Genomic DNA, 13,867 nt, shown 5'->3' with positions numbered 1-13,867 from the left:
GAGTGAGTGAGTGAGTGAGTGAGAGTGAGTGAGTGTGTGTGTGTGTGAATGAGTGAGTGAGTGAGTGAGTGTATTTAGCTTTAAAATTATAGTGACACCATATTTTAAAAAATATTTATTTACACTCAGTCTCAGTACAAACTTCAAGAATTATTCAGGATTACAGTAAACTTTAAGACAAGCAAAACATCATCATTTAAACAAGCAAACAGTAGTTATCTAATGGCTCCCTCTATCAGTGAAATGCAAGAACTTAAACACACAATACATGCTGTACCATTTGCATGTAAACAGATCCCAACAGAATTATATCGAAAACAGTAAACTTGTATATGTCATGAAAATATATTTGCTGTTTATCAGTTTGATTTTACTCTAAAATTGAGAGATATCTTAAAGTGCACACTGTTTTAGCCTAGGTAAGAAAAGTGAATTTTTTCACATATAAATGGATGCACTGGGAGAACTAAGACTATCCAAAACCTGTCTACAGTATTAAATCTCTCGATAGTCTTTAGTTTTAGCTTTAGTATTCACTTCTCCAGTAGCGGTTCCTTTTTGAACTGCTGTTATATAATACCTGACCTGTGTGTAGTGGAATAATTAATTATATCTTTAATTGGTGTAATTCAGTTCTGCGAATGAATCAAACATACTAGTCCAGAACTTCCCATAGCCCATGATCCAGATCTCAGGATCATCTTGATCTCAGGACTTCATGAAATCAAAATCGAATGTTCTTAATAATGAGAATGGAGCATTGTCTTTTGGAGCAATGTTTGCAGCAAATAGAGCTATGAAATTGTTTATTGATGCTTTCCTGATTATATTTCTTATGTAACCAGACAGATGCACTGCGGGAAGACTGAATAGCGGCCAGTATTGGATCACAACACTATGGCTTAGTGGATAACATCTAGACACTGGGTTGAAAGTGTCCTTTAAAATTCTTTAAATGTAAACCTTCTTGGGAAAGGTCAATAATCATAAATATGACTCATTACAACATTGCTGTTTTCTCTTTTCAGTGTTGGGGGGGTAACATATTACAAGTAATGCAAGTTACGTAATCAGATTACTTTTCTTTCAAGTAACTAGTAAAGTAATGCATTACTTTTTAATTTACAAAAAAAATTTCAGAGTTATTTTTTCAAATCAGTAATGCCAGTTACATTGTTTTTCCATTTATTGATCGCCAGCTCTCCTGTCATCATGTTGAGAGAAATGGGGAGTAAGTGCAGAGGCGTTGTGTGCACTGTGTGAACATGGTGTTACTGTAGTTCTAGACTATGAACTTACTCATTTCACTGCACAAAAACACATTCAGTATTCCTCTAAATGAATAAAAACAGTGAAATGCAGACTTAGAATATGATGCAAACCTGCAATAACTACATATGTTAAATAGCACAAAATGTGTGCTATTTAACATATTTAATTATTGCAGGACAAGTATCCTTAATGTATTTAATCCAGTTTTATTAAGCAATGTTTTTGCTGCGATCTTCAACGATCCAATTCAATGATACATTTGTTTTCTTTTTTTATTGCTGAAGAATGTTGAACTTTCTTCTTCTGCATCCTATTCTTCATGCAATCCAGAATAGCGGCACAGCTGAAAGGTTTGTTTGAGCTGCGCCCTCTACTGTACAGATGTGAAATTACAGTTCCTTCAGCCTGAGATTTATTCATTTCACTTTTGATGTGAAAGGGCTTTTACATTTGCCAAAAACAGAACATTTTATATTAAAAAACAGACAAGCAAGGCCAGCCTAGATTTAAAAAGTTATGCAAAAGTATAGCATAACACATTACTTTCCATAAAAAGTAATGTAATTAGTTACTTTTTTAGGGAGTAACACTATATTGTAATGCATTACTTTTAGAAGTAACTTTCCCCAGCACTGGCTGTTTTGTGGTCTTTACATCATAATACAGTGCAATCAGATAGTATTCAGAGTATTTAATTTTTCTCATATTTTGAGATCTGCATGGATTTCACGGGGGCCAAATGTGGGCCAGATCTGGGCCAACACTATGTTGCTGTCTGGGCTGTTGTTGGAAATAATAATAATAATAATCAAAGTCATTTTAGTATGCTTTTTTAAATCTAAAACTCTAATAATGCTTCTCCTCTGATCCCTCTCATGACCTCTGTCCACTAAAGTACTTCTTCTTCACCTGTGTTTTGATCAAGGTATTCAATACAGCTATGGTTTCAAAGCTATGGCTTCTAAAGACAATATAATATAGAATGAGTTACATTGATGAGCATTTATTGGAGTGTTTGTCATTTTCTGCCCCATAGCAAACACAATCAAAAATTAATTATTAAGTAATGACTAAATTATAAATTTTTCATTCATTTTAATATTTTAAGGTTTAGTCTTGGGTAGTGATGGAATTCATTGAAATGACCAGAATCACACAGAACAGAATTAAACCGTTATATGTCATTTCAGGTAAATGGGTAAACCAAATTATGTAACTGTGCAAAGTCAGCTTATTAATTTAATAAAGTCGACGTTAATAATGTATGTTTCCATGTCTATGCAAACAAATGGAAACTGTAAGTGTGTACAGTATGGATACATATGATTACTCCCGCTGGATTATATGTCTTACTCCTGAAAACAAAGAGGTGAATTGTCTCTACTCAAAGAGGAGTGATTCAGCAGATTTTCTCAAGGACACATGAGACACTAGAGGAGTTTCATTTTAACGTGGGACAAAAATGTATACTTTTATATGATGCCAAGGCAGGCAGGTGCCGAAATCTGAAATCTGAACCATATAATTACTGGGGCTGAACAAGTAAGGGAGAAAGAAATGCTATGTTTGTTCTTTTTAGTGCATTGTTTTTAACTAAAATCGAATAAGCTTCCTTCTTAGGACACATTTTTTATTTCACTAAGGACAAATATGATACATGCTGCTATTCTTCCTCGTTGTGGTGTGTCATTAAAAAAATCAAATAAATAAATAACAGGATAAAAATAAACAATTCAGATATGAAGCATTTGAGTGGATCACTTTAACATTGCCATCCGTTACAAGCAAAGCGCTACAAAAAGCCCCAGTCTCTCTTGTACCACACAAAACATGATGCAATCTAAGACTCCACCTTCCATCTTCTCTTAGCAGTATAAAGAAGGTAGAAACTGTATCTCTCTCTCCCTCCCTCTCCCTCTCTCTCCCTTTCTCTCTTTCTTCATTTAAGCAAGTCTTCAAGTCAGAGAACAGCTCTAATATCAGAGCTAATCCTGGATCCTGAGCACCACAGTCTGTGGTGAGGAGTGAAGCGCGATGGCTTCCGCTGGCCTGGAGATCCTGGGGATGATCCTGACCGTGGCCGGGTGGCTCGGCGGGATGGTGGCCTGCTGTCTGCCCATGTGGAGAGTGGCGGCGTACATAGGCCAGAACATCGTCATCACGCAGATCGTGTGGGAAGGTTTGTGGATGAGCTGCGTGGTGCAGAGCACAGGACAGATGCACTGCCGCGTCTACGACTCCATGCTGGGGCTTCCCGACGACCTGCAGGCTGCGCGTGCTCTGACAGTCGTGAGTACGCTGCTCGGTGTGGTAGGCATGGCTCTGGCTGTGGCTGGGGCGAAGTGCACCAACTGCACATCAGATGCAGCTAACAAGCCGCGCATTATGCTGGCAGCCGGGGTGACGTTTATAACGTGTGGGCTGCAGCTGCTAGTGGCCGTCTGTTGGACAGCTAACGGCATCATCCTGGATTTCCACAACCCACTTCTAGAGGAGACGCAGAAGAGGGAGTTTGGGAACTCGCTGTACTTCGGATGGGGCGCCTCCTGCCTGCTGATCCTAGGTGGAGTCATTTTGTCTTGTTCCTGCTCCTCGAAAGCGCAGAACAATGCTGTGCCAACAAGAGTGGACTACTCAGGGGTCAAATCTATGTCTGTGAATGGATATGACAGGAGAGACTATGTCTGAGAGGTCTGACTCTTTGCACATGAAGGACTTTGAGAGAAAAGCCAACAAGTCTGTTAAATGACGACAACAGGTGTTTAAATGTCAATAACAAATGAATGACTGATGCTAAACTTTGATTACCAACATGGCATATATAAGATTAGTATTATTGTTTTTGTTTTCATTTTAATGTATTTGATATTGTTGCAAGAAGTAATTTAGTTATTTTATCTTTTGTTCTCATTTTTGCACAATCCAAATGCTAATAGTTGAATAATCAGTAACTCTCAAGTCCACTAAAATTGCAAAATGAATGGTTAGAGTTCATTTTGAGTCCATTTTAGATATTCTACTAACTATAAGTAACTTTGCAACTGCATGTCAACTAACTCTCATTAGAGTATTAATAGACTATTAGGTTAGGGTTAGTAGAATAAGCTGAGAAGTACTTGCAGAGTTACTTAGAGTCAGTAGAATGTCCATCAAAATAAAGTGTTAGCAGATATTACGCAGACAGTCACTAATACTCTAATGACTGCTAGTTGACATGTAGTTACTTATAGTTAACTATAGTTATTGCAATGTCTAAAGTGGACTATCAAAATAAAGCCAGTTTCATTAATGGACAAACATACCTGAATTTATTTAGACAGACATTAAATAACATTAAAACATTAAATAACAAAAAAACAAAAAAAAAACGTGAGACTCAGAAACCAGAGTAAAGCAAAAACAAATGCTAGCAAAAGCCCGTTATCATTATTTGAAATCAATCCTGCTCTTAAAAGTCAACACAAATACTAATGATACTCTCCATGTTGGCCCAGACGTGAATGGAGACAATGCGCTGGTTGTTCTAGTAAATCTCTAAACCTCTTTGTGCCCAATGCTTTAGTCAAGAGAGCGTAACTGAGACTTGCACGGGTGCAGATAAAAGCACCTGCTATATTGCAGAGTAGATGCCTCTATAATTACTTACTGCAACTCTTTCTCAAAGTGTTCAATAATTAGGAAAATATGTAAAGCTCTGGTAGGTTAATATGCTAACCTACTTTTGTCTTGAAGTCATTAAACATTATCCTTAAAGGTGCTATAATGATATTTTGTTTACTGTTCATGTAAGTTAAAAATACTGACATAGATGATATACAACAAATGCATCTGAAAGAAAACCTACATTTGATGTAAATAGAAGTAGAAGATGCTCATTCCACTTGTTCCACATGCTCCAACAACACTGCAAAGGCTGACGCAAGGTCACCAGGCTTCACATACCTATGCATGACTGATTACAGAGTAAGTGTGTGTATAATGTGTGTGTGTGAGAGAGAGAGAGTTAATAAAGCCTGATGTTGTTTAGTTTAGAGTTGAGGAATCGTGGACTGCTGATAGCAGCTAAAGTCACACTGTCTGGCATCACTGATTCTGTCTTTGTTGTCTCTCAGCCCTCAGTGACTTTACTGCTCCTTCTCAGGTGACGAATCAGTTCAATTATCACTTTCATATCAATCTCTGCTCATAGAATCCAAACAAATTAAAGGGGTCATATGATACGATTTAAATTTTTCCTTTCTCTTTGGAGTGTTACAAGCTCTTGGTGCATAAAGAAGATCTGTAAAGTTGCAAAGACTAAAGTCTCAAATCCAAAGAGATATTCTTTATAAAAGTTAAGAGTCAGCCACACCTACCTAAAACATCTAGTTCTAACACGCCCCACATGTCTACATCACTATGTGCATTTATGTGCACTATATAATGTTCTTTTTAGCAACATCATATGACCCCTTTAAGTTTGCTCTTGTGGTAAACCTGTTCTGAAGCATGCATTTTAATTTTAAACCACTGAAAGTTTTCCTCAAAAGTCTAGACTTGCTTTAGTCATGCAGTTATCCATTAACCAGTTCCCTCTGGGCTTTTGTTATCTATCCGCTGTTTGGTCTCTGAGTGGGAAATACCAGATGAAGAGAGCTAAATCATTAAACTAACTCGTTTCCACGCCAAGGTTAAGCTCACTCAAAGTTTAACCAATCCCCTGAGACCTTTTCCAGAATAACTCCACCTTCCTCATCGTTGCATTATAAAACATTGTGCCGAAAGCCTTTCCTTGGCGAATGGAATTCATTTCATAGCACATTCTTGTATAAAACAGAATGGCAGCTCTGGGGTTGGAGATATTAGGGGTCACCCTAGCTGTGTTCGGTTGGATTGTAGGCATCGTGTCTTGCGCTTTGCCCATGTGGAAGCTCATGGCTTTCATCGGGGTGAACATCGTAACGGTGCAGACCATATGGGAGGGAATCTGGATGAACTGTGTAGTGCAAAGCATTGGCCAGATGCAGTGCAAAGTCTACGACTCCATGCTGGCTCTCAGCTCAGACCTGCAGGCCGCCAGGGCTCTGTGTGTGATTGCCATTGTGATGGGAGTACTGGGACTCCTACTCTCCATTATAGGAGCCAAGTGCACTAAATGCCTAGAGGAGGAGCGGGCCAAAGCCAGAGTCATGATCGCCGCTGGAGTCACCTTCATCTGCGCTGCGGTCATGCACTTGATCCCTGTGTGCTGGTCTGCTCACAGTATCATCAGATCCTTCTACAACCCCGTAATCATAGAGGCACAAAAGAGGGAGATCGGTGCGTCTCTTTACCTGGGATGGGCATGTAGCGCCCTTCTGCTGATTGGAGGGGGGATTCTCTGCTGCAGCTGCCCCCCACTGGAGGAGAACAGGTACAGTCCACCCAGCAGGATGGTTTACTCTGCTGCACGGTGTGTACCGCCCGCTGGCTTTGACAAATGAGACTATGTGTGAACAAACGTACTCTTTTTGTGTTGCAACTCTGTTCATATGTGTCCTGAACAGAGAATGTGATGATACAGCACAAGACAGTGTGTGTTTCTGGACAGTGAGTTCTGCTGTTTTGCCATTTCTTTTGTTACCAAGTTCATGCAAGCAGTTTTGAAGAATTGCAAGTATTATATTATTACTAAAAATAAGCACATGCAAAAGTGTGTTCATAACCATGTGTATATTGATATTGAGGTTGTCGTTTTTAGTATTGTGTTACCAATAACTAAAATTTCAGTGTTTTAGTATGTTTTTGTAAACTTTTCGTTACATGCATCTATATGATGTATCAAGACTTGTAGTCTAAGTGTGCCACATTAACTTTAAAACACGTTCATTAAAAAAATACAAATTAATTTGTTTCTATGTTCCATGATTTTTGGGTCCTAATTAATTTAATTTATTAACTCTTTCCACACTTTTTTTTTTTGAAGTTGCAAGCTATTTTCAGCATTTGTGATCATTTTCAAAAACATTTAGTGGCACCCAGAATATTTTATTGTATGAATATATGAACAATGTAAAATGAAAGAAAAAACCTACCTTCCTGCATTTTTTAATCAATATTTAAATGTGAGTAATTTTCATTAAATAAAAGCAACATTTTGAACAAAAAGCTGAGAAATCACGCTTTTATTAAATCTACATCCGGATCAGACTGAGAATGATGATCAAAACATAGATGGAGTAGATCGCTTCCATCAACACCCCCAAAGCTTCACAGACTTAAACCGCTTCCTCTGTCGACATTTATTTCGGTAACGTTAGGCAGTTTTGTTTTGTATGCTGTTTAAGTAATGTTTGATGATCGTGTTAGCTTACATGTGCATAAGCAATGCTTCTATCATGTGTTTCTGCTTCTTCTTCGCTTGTTTATGGATCCAGAAAATCAGTGCTATTTCAAACGATGTGAGTATCGCCCCCTACTGTCTAACAGTGAAAACATGGATTGGCAGAAAATTCTGTCAGCGGTGGGGAAAGAGTTAACATAAAACTGATTTGTCTCAGAAATGTCTTTGAAAATGCACTGAACGAACATACTGTGCCATCTTTGTTCAGTTGTCTATGGAAAACAATGAAGAACACTGAGTTAAAAGAAACTTTCATAGCCTCAATAATAAAGTGATTAGTTGAATCAGCTGTCACTAGGCCTAGTTATTCACCTGTTTTCAAGGTCTACTCGCTCTCTGCACAAGAATCGTGTCTTTGCCAGGGCCCTAATCTAAGCCAGTCCCAGACAATAGGCCTATTTCAGGGATGAAGATGAGGCACTGGGTCATGGAATGAAACAAAAACAGAAAAATCTCAGAAGAAGAGCTTGAACCTGCTTATGGGCCTTTGAGAACATCCAAGCAGCTTCAAGCATCTTTAGGATTGTAACTTTGATACTGTTGAGTATCATGCAATCCATAAAATATAAAACATAACTTGCAATGCATGTGAAATACATTGGCTGATGTGTGTCTAAATATGTTTAAAAATAAATCTACATTTTTCTTAAGGGTGGCATCCTCCCCCTATATATGTTGTATATGTTGTATATACATTTGAATGCAAGTAATTTTGTCTAACCAATTAATGCTCAATTAGTGCTGTTTTTTATAATTAACTCATACATTTATATATTAAACAAATAATAAAAAAACAGTCATCTCTGGTGCACAATAGTAAAGTCTCTGTAAAAATGAAAAGATCCTAGAACTTTTGGAGTTCTTCACGTTATACACAGTGTATAGTGGACAATATGGCATATACTATATAAGGTCTAGTGAATAAGGAAATATAAAGTTATGTTTAGGTATCTACTGTAGAATATAGTCATGCAGAATAAGGCATTAATACAGTATATGCTCTATAAGTACTACTAATGAACAGTCAATATGGGAAGTAATATGCATGCTCATAAGAAACTAATGGTGAATAGTGTTACCCAATCTAAAGTGTTACCGAAAATGCTGTATTATTCATGTCAGGCTAGTAGTTGGTGATGTCACTTTGTAAAGAAACACTACACTCATGCGCACAAACCTACAGACTGAACACGTAATACACACATGCATGACATCGCCGTTTTCACAAATTCACTGATAAGATAATGGCATCATTTATAAAAATGCGCACTTTGAAACACATGCTCAAACGTTTGCATTTTCAACTTAAAGGGATAGTTCACCCAAAAATTAAAATTCTGTCATTAATTATTCACCCTCATGTCATTCTAAACCCGTCAGACCTCTGTACATCTTCGGAACACAAATTAAGATATTTTTGATTAATTCTGAGAGCTCTCTGACTACTGAATTACCGCGATCAAGGTCCAGAAACGTAGCAAGGAGATCGGTAAAATAATCCATGTGACATCACGGCTTCAACCGTAATTTTATGAAGCTACAAGAATACATTTTGTACGCAAAGATAACAAAAATAATGACTTTATTCAACAATTCATCTTTTCCGCGTCACCCTGGTGCCATTTTGGAGAATATCCAAAATGAATGTAAACAGCGTATGCTATTCTGTGTCAGCTGCGTCACGCGGATACGTTGTTTTCGTTCAAATCAAAGCGTAACCGTGTGACACGTTACTGTGTAGCTATAAACACATTTAAAATCAGATAGTTTCTAAAATGAGCTAAAATGCAAGAATGAATATCTATGAAACTGTTTGCGCTGTTTTTAATTATCCAGCAATTAACATCATGCTGTGAATTCTCCTTGTGAATTTACCGTAGCAACATAATGTACATAGCCTAATGCAACAGATGTCTGAGACACAGTAAATTAATAACATTCTCTACAAGAAGTATTTTATGAAATTGGTAAGGCAAGGCAAGTTTATTTATATAGCACATTTCATACACAATGGTAATTCAAAGTGCTTTACATAAAAGGAATTAAAATAATCATAAAAAATAATCACAACAATAAACCAAGGAAATTAAAAACTTTTAAAATAATCTAAAATTGATTTTAAATGAATTAAAACAGTTAAGAATAGAAAAAAGATTATACATAAAATATAGTGCAATCAGTTCGGACGTAGCACAAAGGCTAGGTAAGTCTGGGTGTCATCTGCATAGCTGTGATAGGCAATTTGGTTCTTTCTCATTATTTGACTTAGTGGGAGCATGTACAGGCTAAACAAGAGCGGTGCACGAATTGATCCTTGTGGGACTCCGCATTTCATGGTCGTCCACTTAGACTTATGCTCTCCTATACTCACACAATAACTTCTCCCTTCTAAGTATGACCTGAACCATTTGATTACCATCCCAGAAAGCCCGACCCAGTTTTCCATTCTCTCTAGAACTATGTTATGATCAACAGTGTCAAACGCAGCACTGAGATCTAGTAGTACCAGCACTGATATTTTGCCAGAATCAGAATTTAAGCGAATATCATTTATTATAATAAATGAGAGTGTTTGAAAATCCTGGAATTTCATGACACAGTGTCTATACAGAAAAATGAATAATCCATTCAAAAGAATATCTTACAATTGTTTGTTTTGTCTCTACCTTTATAAAATAAATTCATGTCATTGTGCAGAAGCATTGACAGCCTCTATTGATGTGCAAAGAAGCTATGTTTTGTTCTTAATTCCCAAAACTTTCCGATAATGGAGGGCAGTTTTTGTTCTGGTGTGACTAGCCCTTTCTTTGTGTAATGTCTCCATCCTGACAGACTCCTCCTCTCTACCTGATCTGGGGTATAAAGGACACTTGTTTTGTCACAGATGCGCTCTGTTTGCTCCGATGCATTGGTTGAAATTAGGCTTATACTGCAGGTTCCCTCACAGCTGTCCAGTTATTTTACCAGCATCTCTGGCATTGCATAGCTGCCACAGATCCTTTAAGAAGACATGTCTTTAGGCCTGGAGCTCATAGGTATCGTGTCATGTGTGCTGGGGTGGCTTTTGGCCATTGTGGCTTGTGCTCTCCCCATGTGGAGGGTCACAGCCTTCATCGGCTCCAACATCGTGACGGCTCAGATTATCTGGGATGGCCTGTGGATGTCCTGCGTGGTTCAGAGCACCGGACAGATGCAGTGTAAAGTCTATGACTCCATGCTGGCTCTCTCTCAGGATCTTCAAGCAGCTCGAGCCCTGACTGTCATATCCATCCTTCTGACCGTCTTGGCTGTACTGGTGTCCATCGGAGGAGCGAAGTGCACTAACTGCATTGAAGAAGAGTCGTCCAAAGCTAAAGTCATGATCCTAGGAGGTGTGCTGTTCATCGTAGCTGGGCTTATGCAGCTGATTCCCGTGTCCTGGTCTGCAAACAGCATCATCAGGGACTTTTACAACCCTTTGCTGCCTGATGCCAGGAGACGGGAGATGGGAGCGGCGCTCTACATCGGCTGGGCAGCAGCTGCGCTCCTAATTTTGGGGGGATCGTTGCTTTGTTGCTCCTGCCCTCCACAGGAGAAAAAATATAACCCGTCTAGGATGCCGTATCCTGCGTCTCGCTCGAACGGTGGGGGAGGCTATGACAGAAGAGACTATGTGTGAAACAAACAAAGGACAACTCTGAACTCAGTGTTGCAGTGCTCAATGCACAGGCATCATTTTCTGGAAAAAAAAGTGAAAATATGCCACACATTCTCCATTGTGGAGAAACATGTTTGATGCCTTTGGTCTCCGTGTAAGTGCGATGTTGGCTGTTCAAAATGTAATGACACTGACAGTGAGAAATGGCTTTTTGTAATTGCTATGAACATGCAAACTAGGTCTGTTACGTTCAGCTGAAATCTCAACGAAGCATCATTTTTAGCTAACTGAGGTGTATAAAGCTGATTTTACATTTATTGGTCAATTCTTTTAGTTTTTTGGACTAGTTGCACTAAGAATTTATGTTTGATTTCAATGTATTTTAACACAGACAAGTTGACTATGTGTTCACTATATGTTCTAGAATTTAAAATATCATCTTTTTTTTTAAACCATCAAAACTGTGTCTGATTTAAATTGTAATTTGGATTTCTTTATTATTGATATGATTTTTCTCATCTGTTTGTACAAATGGAATTTGAGAAGCACGTACATTTTCTTGTACATGTATCTTTGGTTCATAAACACTTCCTGCCACAAATTTGTAAGCTAACTTTTAAAATAAGTAAACAAACTGAACTAAAAGCTGTCCCAGGGATCATTTAAGTGTGGTCCAGGATTGTGGGAGGAGGGTTAGTATGGTGGGAGTTCGAGTACTTTATTTGTGAGCACTGAGCTGGAAAGAACAGCTGAGGAGTACAGGTTTCTGTGAAGGGTAATTTTGTCCTATAGTGTTCATATTGTAGTCTGTGTAGCTAGTACAACAATAAATGAACACATCAAGTATGGAGTATGGATGCTTGAAATCATCTCTGTATCTCTTCCTTTATGAGTACGTAATGATGACTAGAGAAAACCTGAAACTCAAGCCATGGGGCCATGTTACCTGCAGTTAGCAGCAAAGCCAAATACACACCAGTAATCATCAGCAGATCACCTAACAAGAGCAGGTGGCAAACGGTGGCACATAACAACAGAGAAATAGCAGAGTTACACAAATGCAATTTTCAGAGGTTAATTATTTAGCTGAAGCATTAGCTTCATTATGAAAAAAAAATCAACAAATAAATAAAAAGGAAAGTTCTTAGTCAGAAACCACTTTTATTAATTCTGTTGTGAAATGTGTTACAATTGAATTACATGATGGAGAACCAATTTTGGCAGCTTCTAACAGTGTCAGCGTAAAATATTGAAGAGGACCTCATATGGGTGACGCATACATCAGCATATCACTTTACCAGGGTATGTCACCTGTTTCTATAAACACAGGATCAGTGTCAGCTCAATTAAGGACAGCATGCAGGCTAAATTACCTACCTTGATAATATTAACACCATTAATAGATTTTTTTTTCTTTTGATAAAATAAAAATCTAGATGCTAGTGGTGACAGAATCTACTTATTACTCTATTGTACGAACTATAAAAAGCCCAAGATTTGTTTTAGATCTACTTGTTTCTAGCATACATGGAGACAAACTATCAAAGACGATACAATACAATATATACATTTGGCTGAATGCACAAAATCTTTAATATGTTAGTCAATGTTACATGGTTGAAAGCACTGTAAAACTATATGGTCATCATTTTGCAAATCGTCATGTCGACTGTATGCATGTGCTGTGCAAAATTGGAAATAGCATTTCCAAGAGAAGCTATTAAACCTTTTCGGTTTTCACCTTTCATATGTGCACTAGAAAAAAAATTGCCAGGAATTCACAGGATTAAAGAGTATTATTTTACAATTAATTACTGCAGTCAGACATTTACTGTGAAGAGTGCATGCTGGGTCATTTTCTTACCAATAACTGTGAATGGACAGCAGAATGATGCTAACATCACAGTAATTTACTGCTCTTGTTTTACTGTGAATTCACAACATGATCGATTCATTCTGCATTGTATGCTGGGTGCCTTCATAGTACACATACACTGTAGAAACACAGTATGATGCAGTTAGATACAAGAGAAGTCCCACTGTGAAATTACTGTGGAGAGTATTATTTTACAATTAATTACTGCAGTCAGACATTTACTGTGAAGAGTGCATGCTGGGTCATTTTCTTACCAATAACTGTGAATGGACAGCAGAATGATGCTAACATCACAGTAATTTACTGCTCTTGTTTTACTGTGAATTCACATTATAGTTGTCTTTGAGCCACTGTGAGAAATTTAGTTGTTATATTTGTTAATTGTTTTGAAGTCACCATAATGGTGATTAGTGACTATTATTTGTTTGGAATCTTGGACTTAACTCATTCATATTCAAATTTCTGATCTATTTATGTCAGAGGTGTGGCAAATGAAAACATTTGTCGAAATGATAACAAGCTGGAAACATGAAATAAGCTAGCTTTCTGATTTCAAGATAGTCGCACTATTCTTAGCATGAACATGAAGTTTTATTTGAGCTTTAAGCAGGAAGATTAATCAATAGTGTATTTTGTATTCACAACTGTTTGTATGGATCCAGCATTACACAATAAACTAACAACACAAACTGCTAAAAGTGAACCAAAAACAAGTTCAATA

The 13,867-nt window shown here is 37.6% G+C and overlaps 3 protein-coding genes across 3 annotated transcripts; all 3 read left to right on the top strand.

Annotated features, from left to right (window-relative positions):
• The first annotated feature begins 3,306 nt into the window (after positions 1–3,306).
• LOC107680082 (claudin-9-like) lies at positions 3,307–3,960 on the top strand. The gene has a single exon (XM_016475842.1). The coding sequence runs from the start codon at positions 3,307–3,309 to the stop codon at positions 3,958–3,960; it is 654 nt and encodes a 217-aa protein (XP_016331328.1).
• A 2,093-nt stretch (positions 3,961–6,053) lies between these two features.
• LOC107680075 (claudin-4-like) lies at positions 6,054–6,946 on the top strand. The gene has a single exon (XM_016475836.1). The coding sequence runs from the start codon at positions 6,090–6,092 to the stop codon at positions 6,732–6,734; it is 645 nt and encodes a 214-aa protein (XP_016331322.1). The 5' UTR covers positions 6,054–6,089; the 3' UTR covers positions 6,735–6,946.
• A 3,697-nt stretch (positions 6,947–10,643) lies between these two features.
• On the top strand, positions 10,644–11,370 carry LOC107680076 (claudin-3-like). The gene has a single exon (XM_016475837.1). It carries the CDS (start codon positions 10,644–10,646, stop codon positions 11,289–11,291), a length of 648 nt encoding a protein of 215 aa, XP_016331323.1. The 3' UTR covers positions 11,292–11,370.
• Positions 11,371–13,867: the final 2,497 nt, after the last annotated feature.

The sequence above is a fragment of the Sinocyclocheilus anshuiensis genome, unplaced genomic scaffold (assembly GCF_001515605.1).
Source record: "Sinocyclocheilus anshuiensis isolate Anshui unplaced genomic scaffold, SAMN03320099.WGS_v1.1 scaffold853, whole genome shotgun sequence".
NCBI lineage: Eukaryota > Metazoa > Chordata > Actinopteri > Cypriniformes > Cyprinidae > Sinocyclocheilus > Sinocyclocheilus anshuiensis.
The sequence above is the reverse complement of the archived record's forward strand: the minus strand, read 5'-3'. Positions and strand labels throughout refer to the sequence as shown.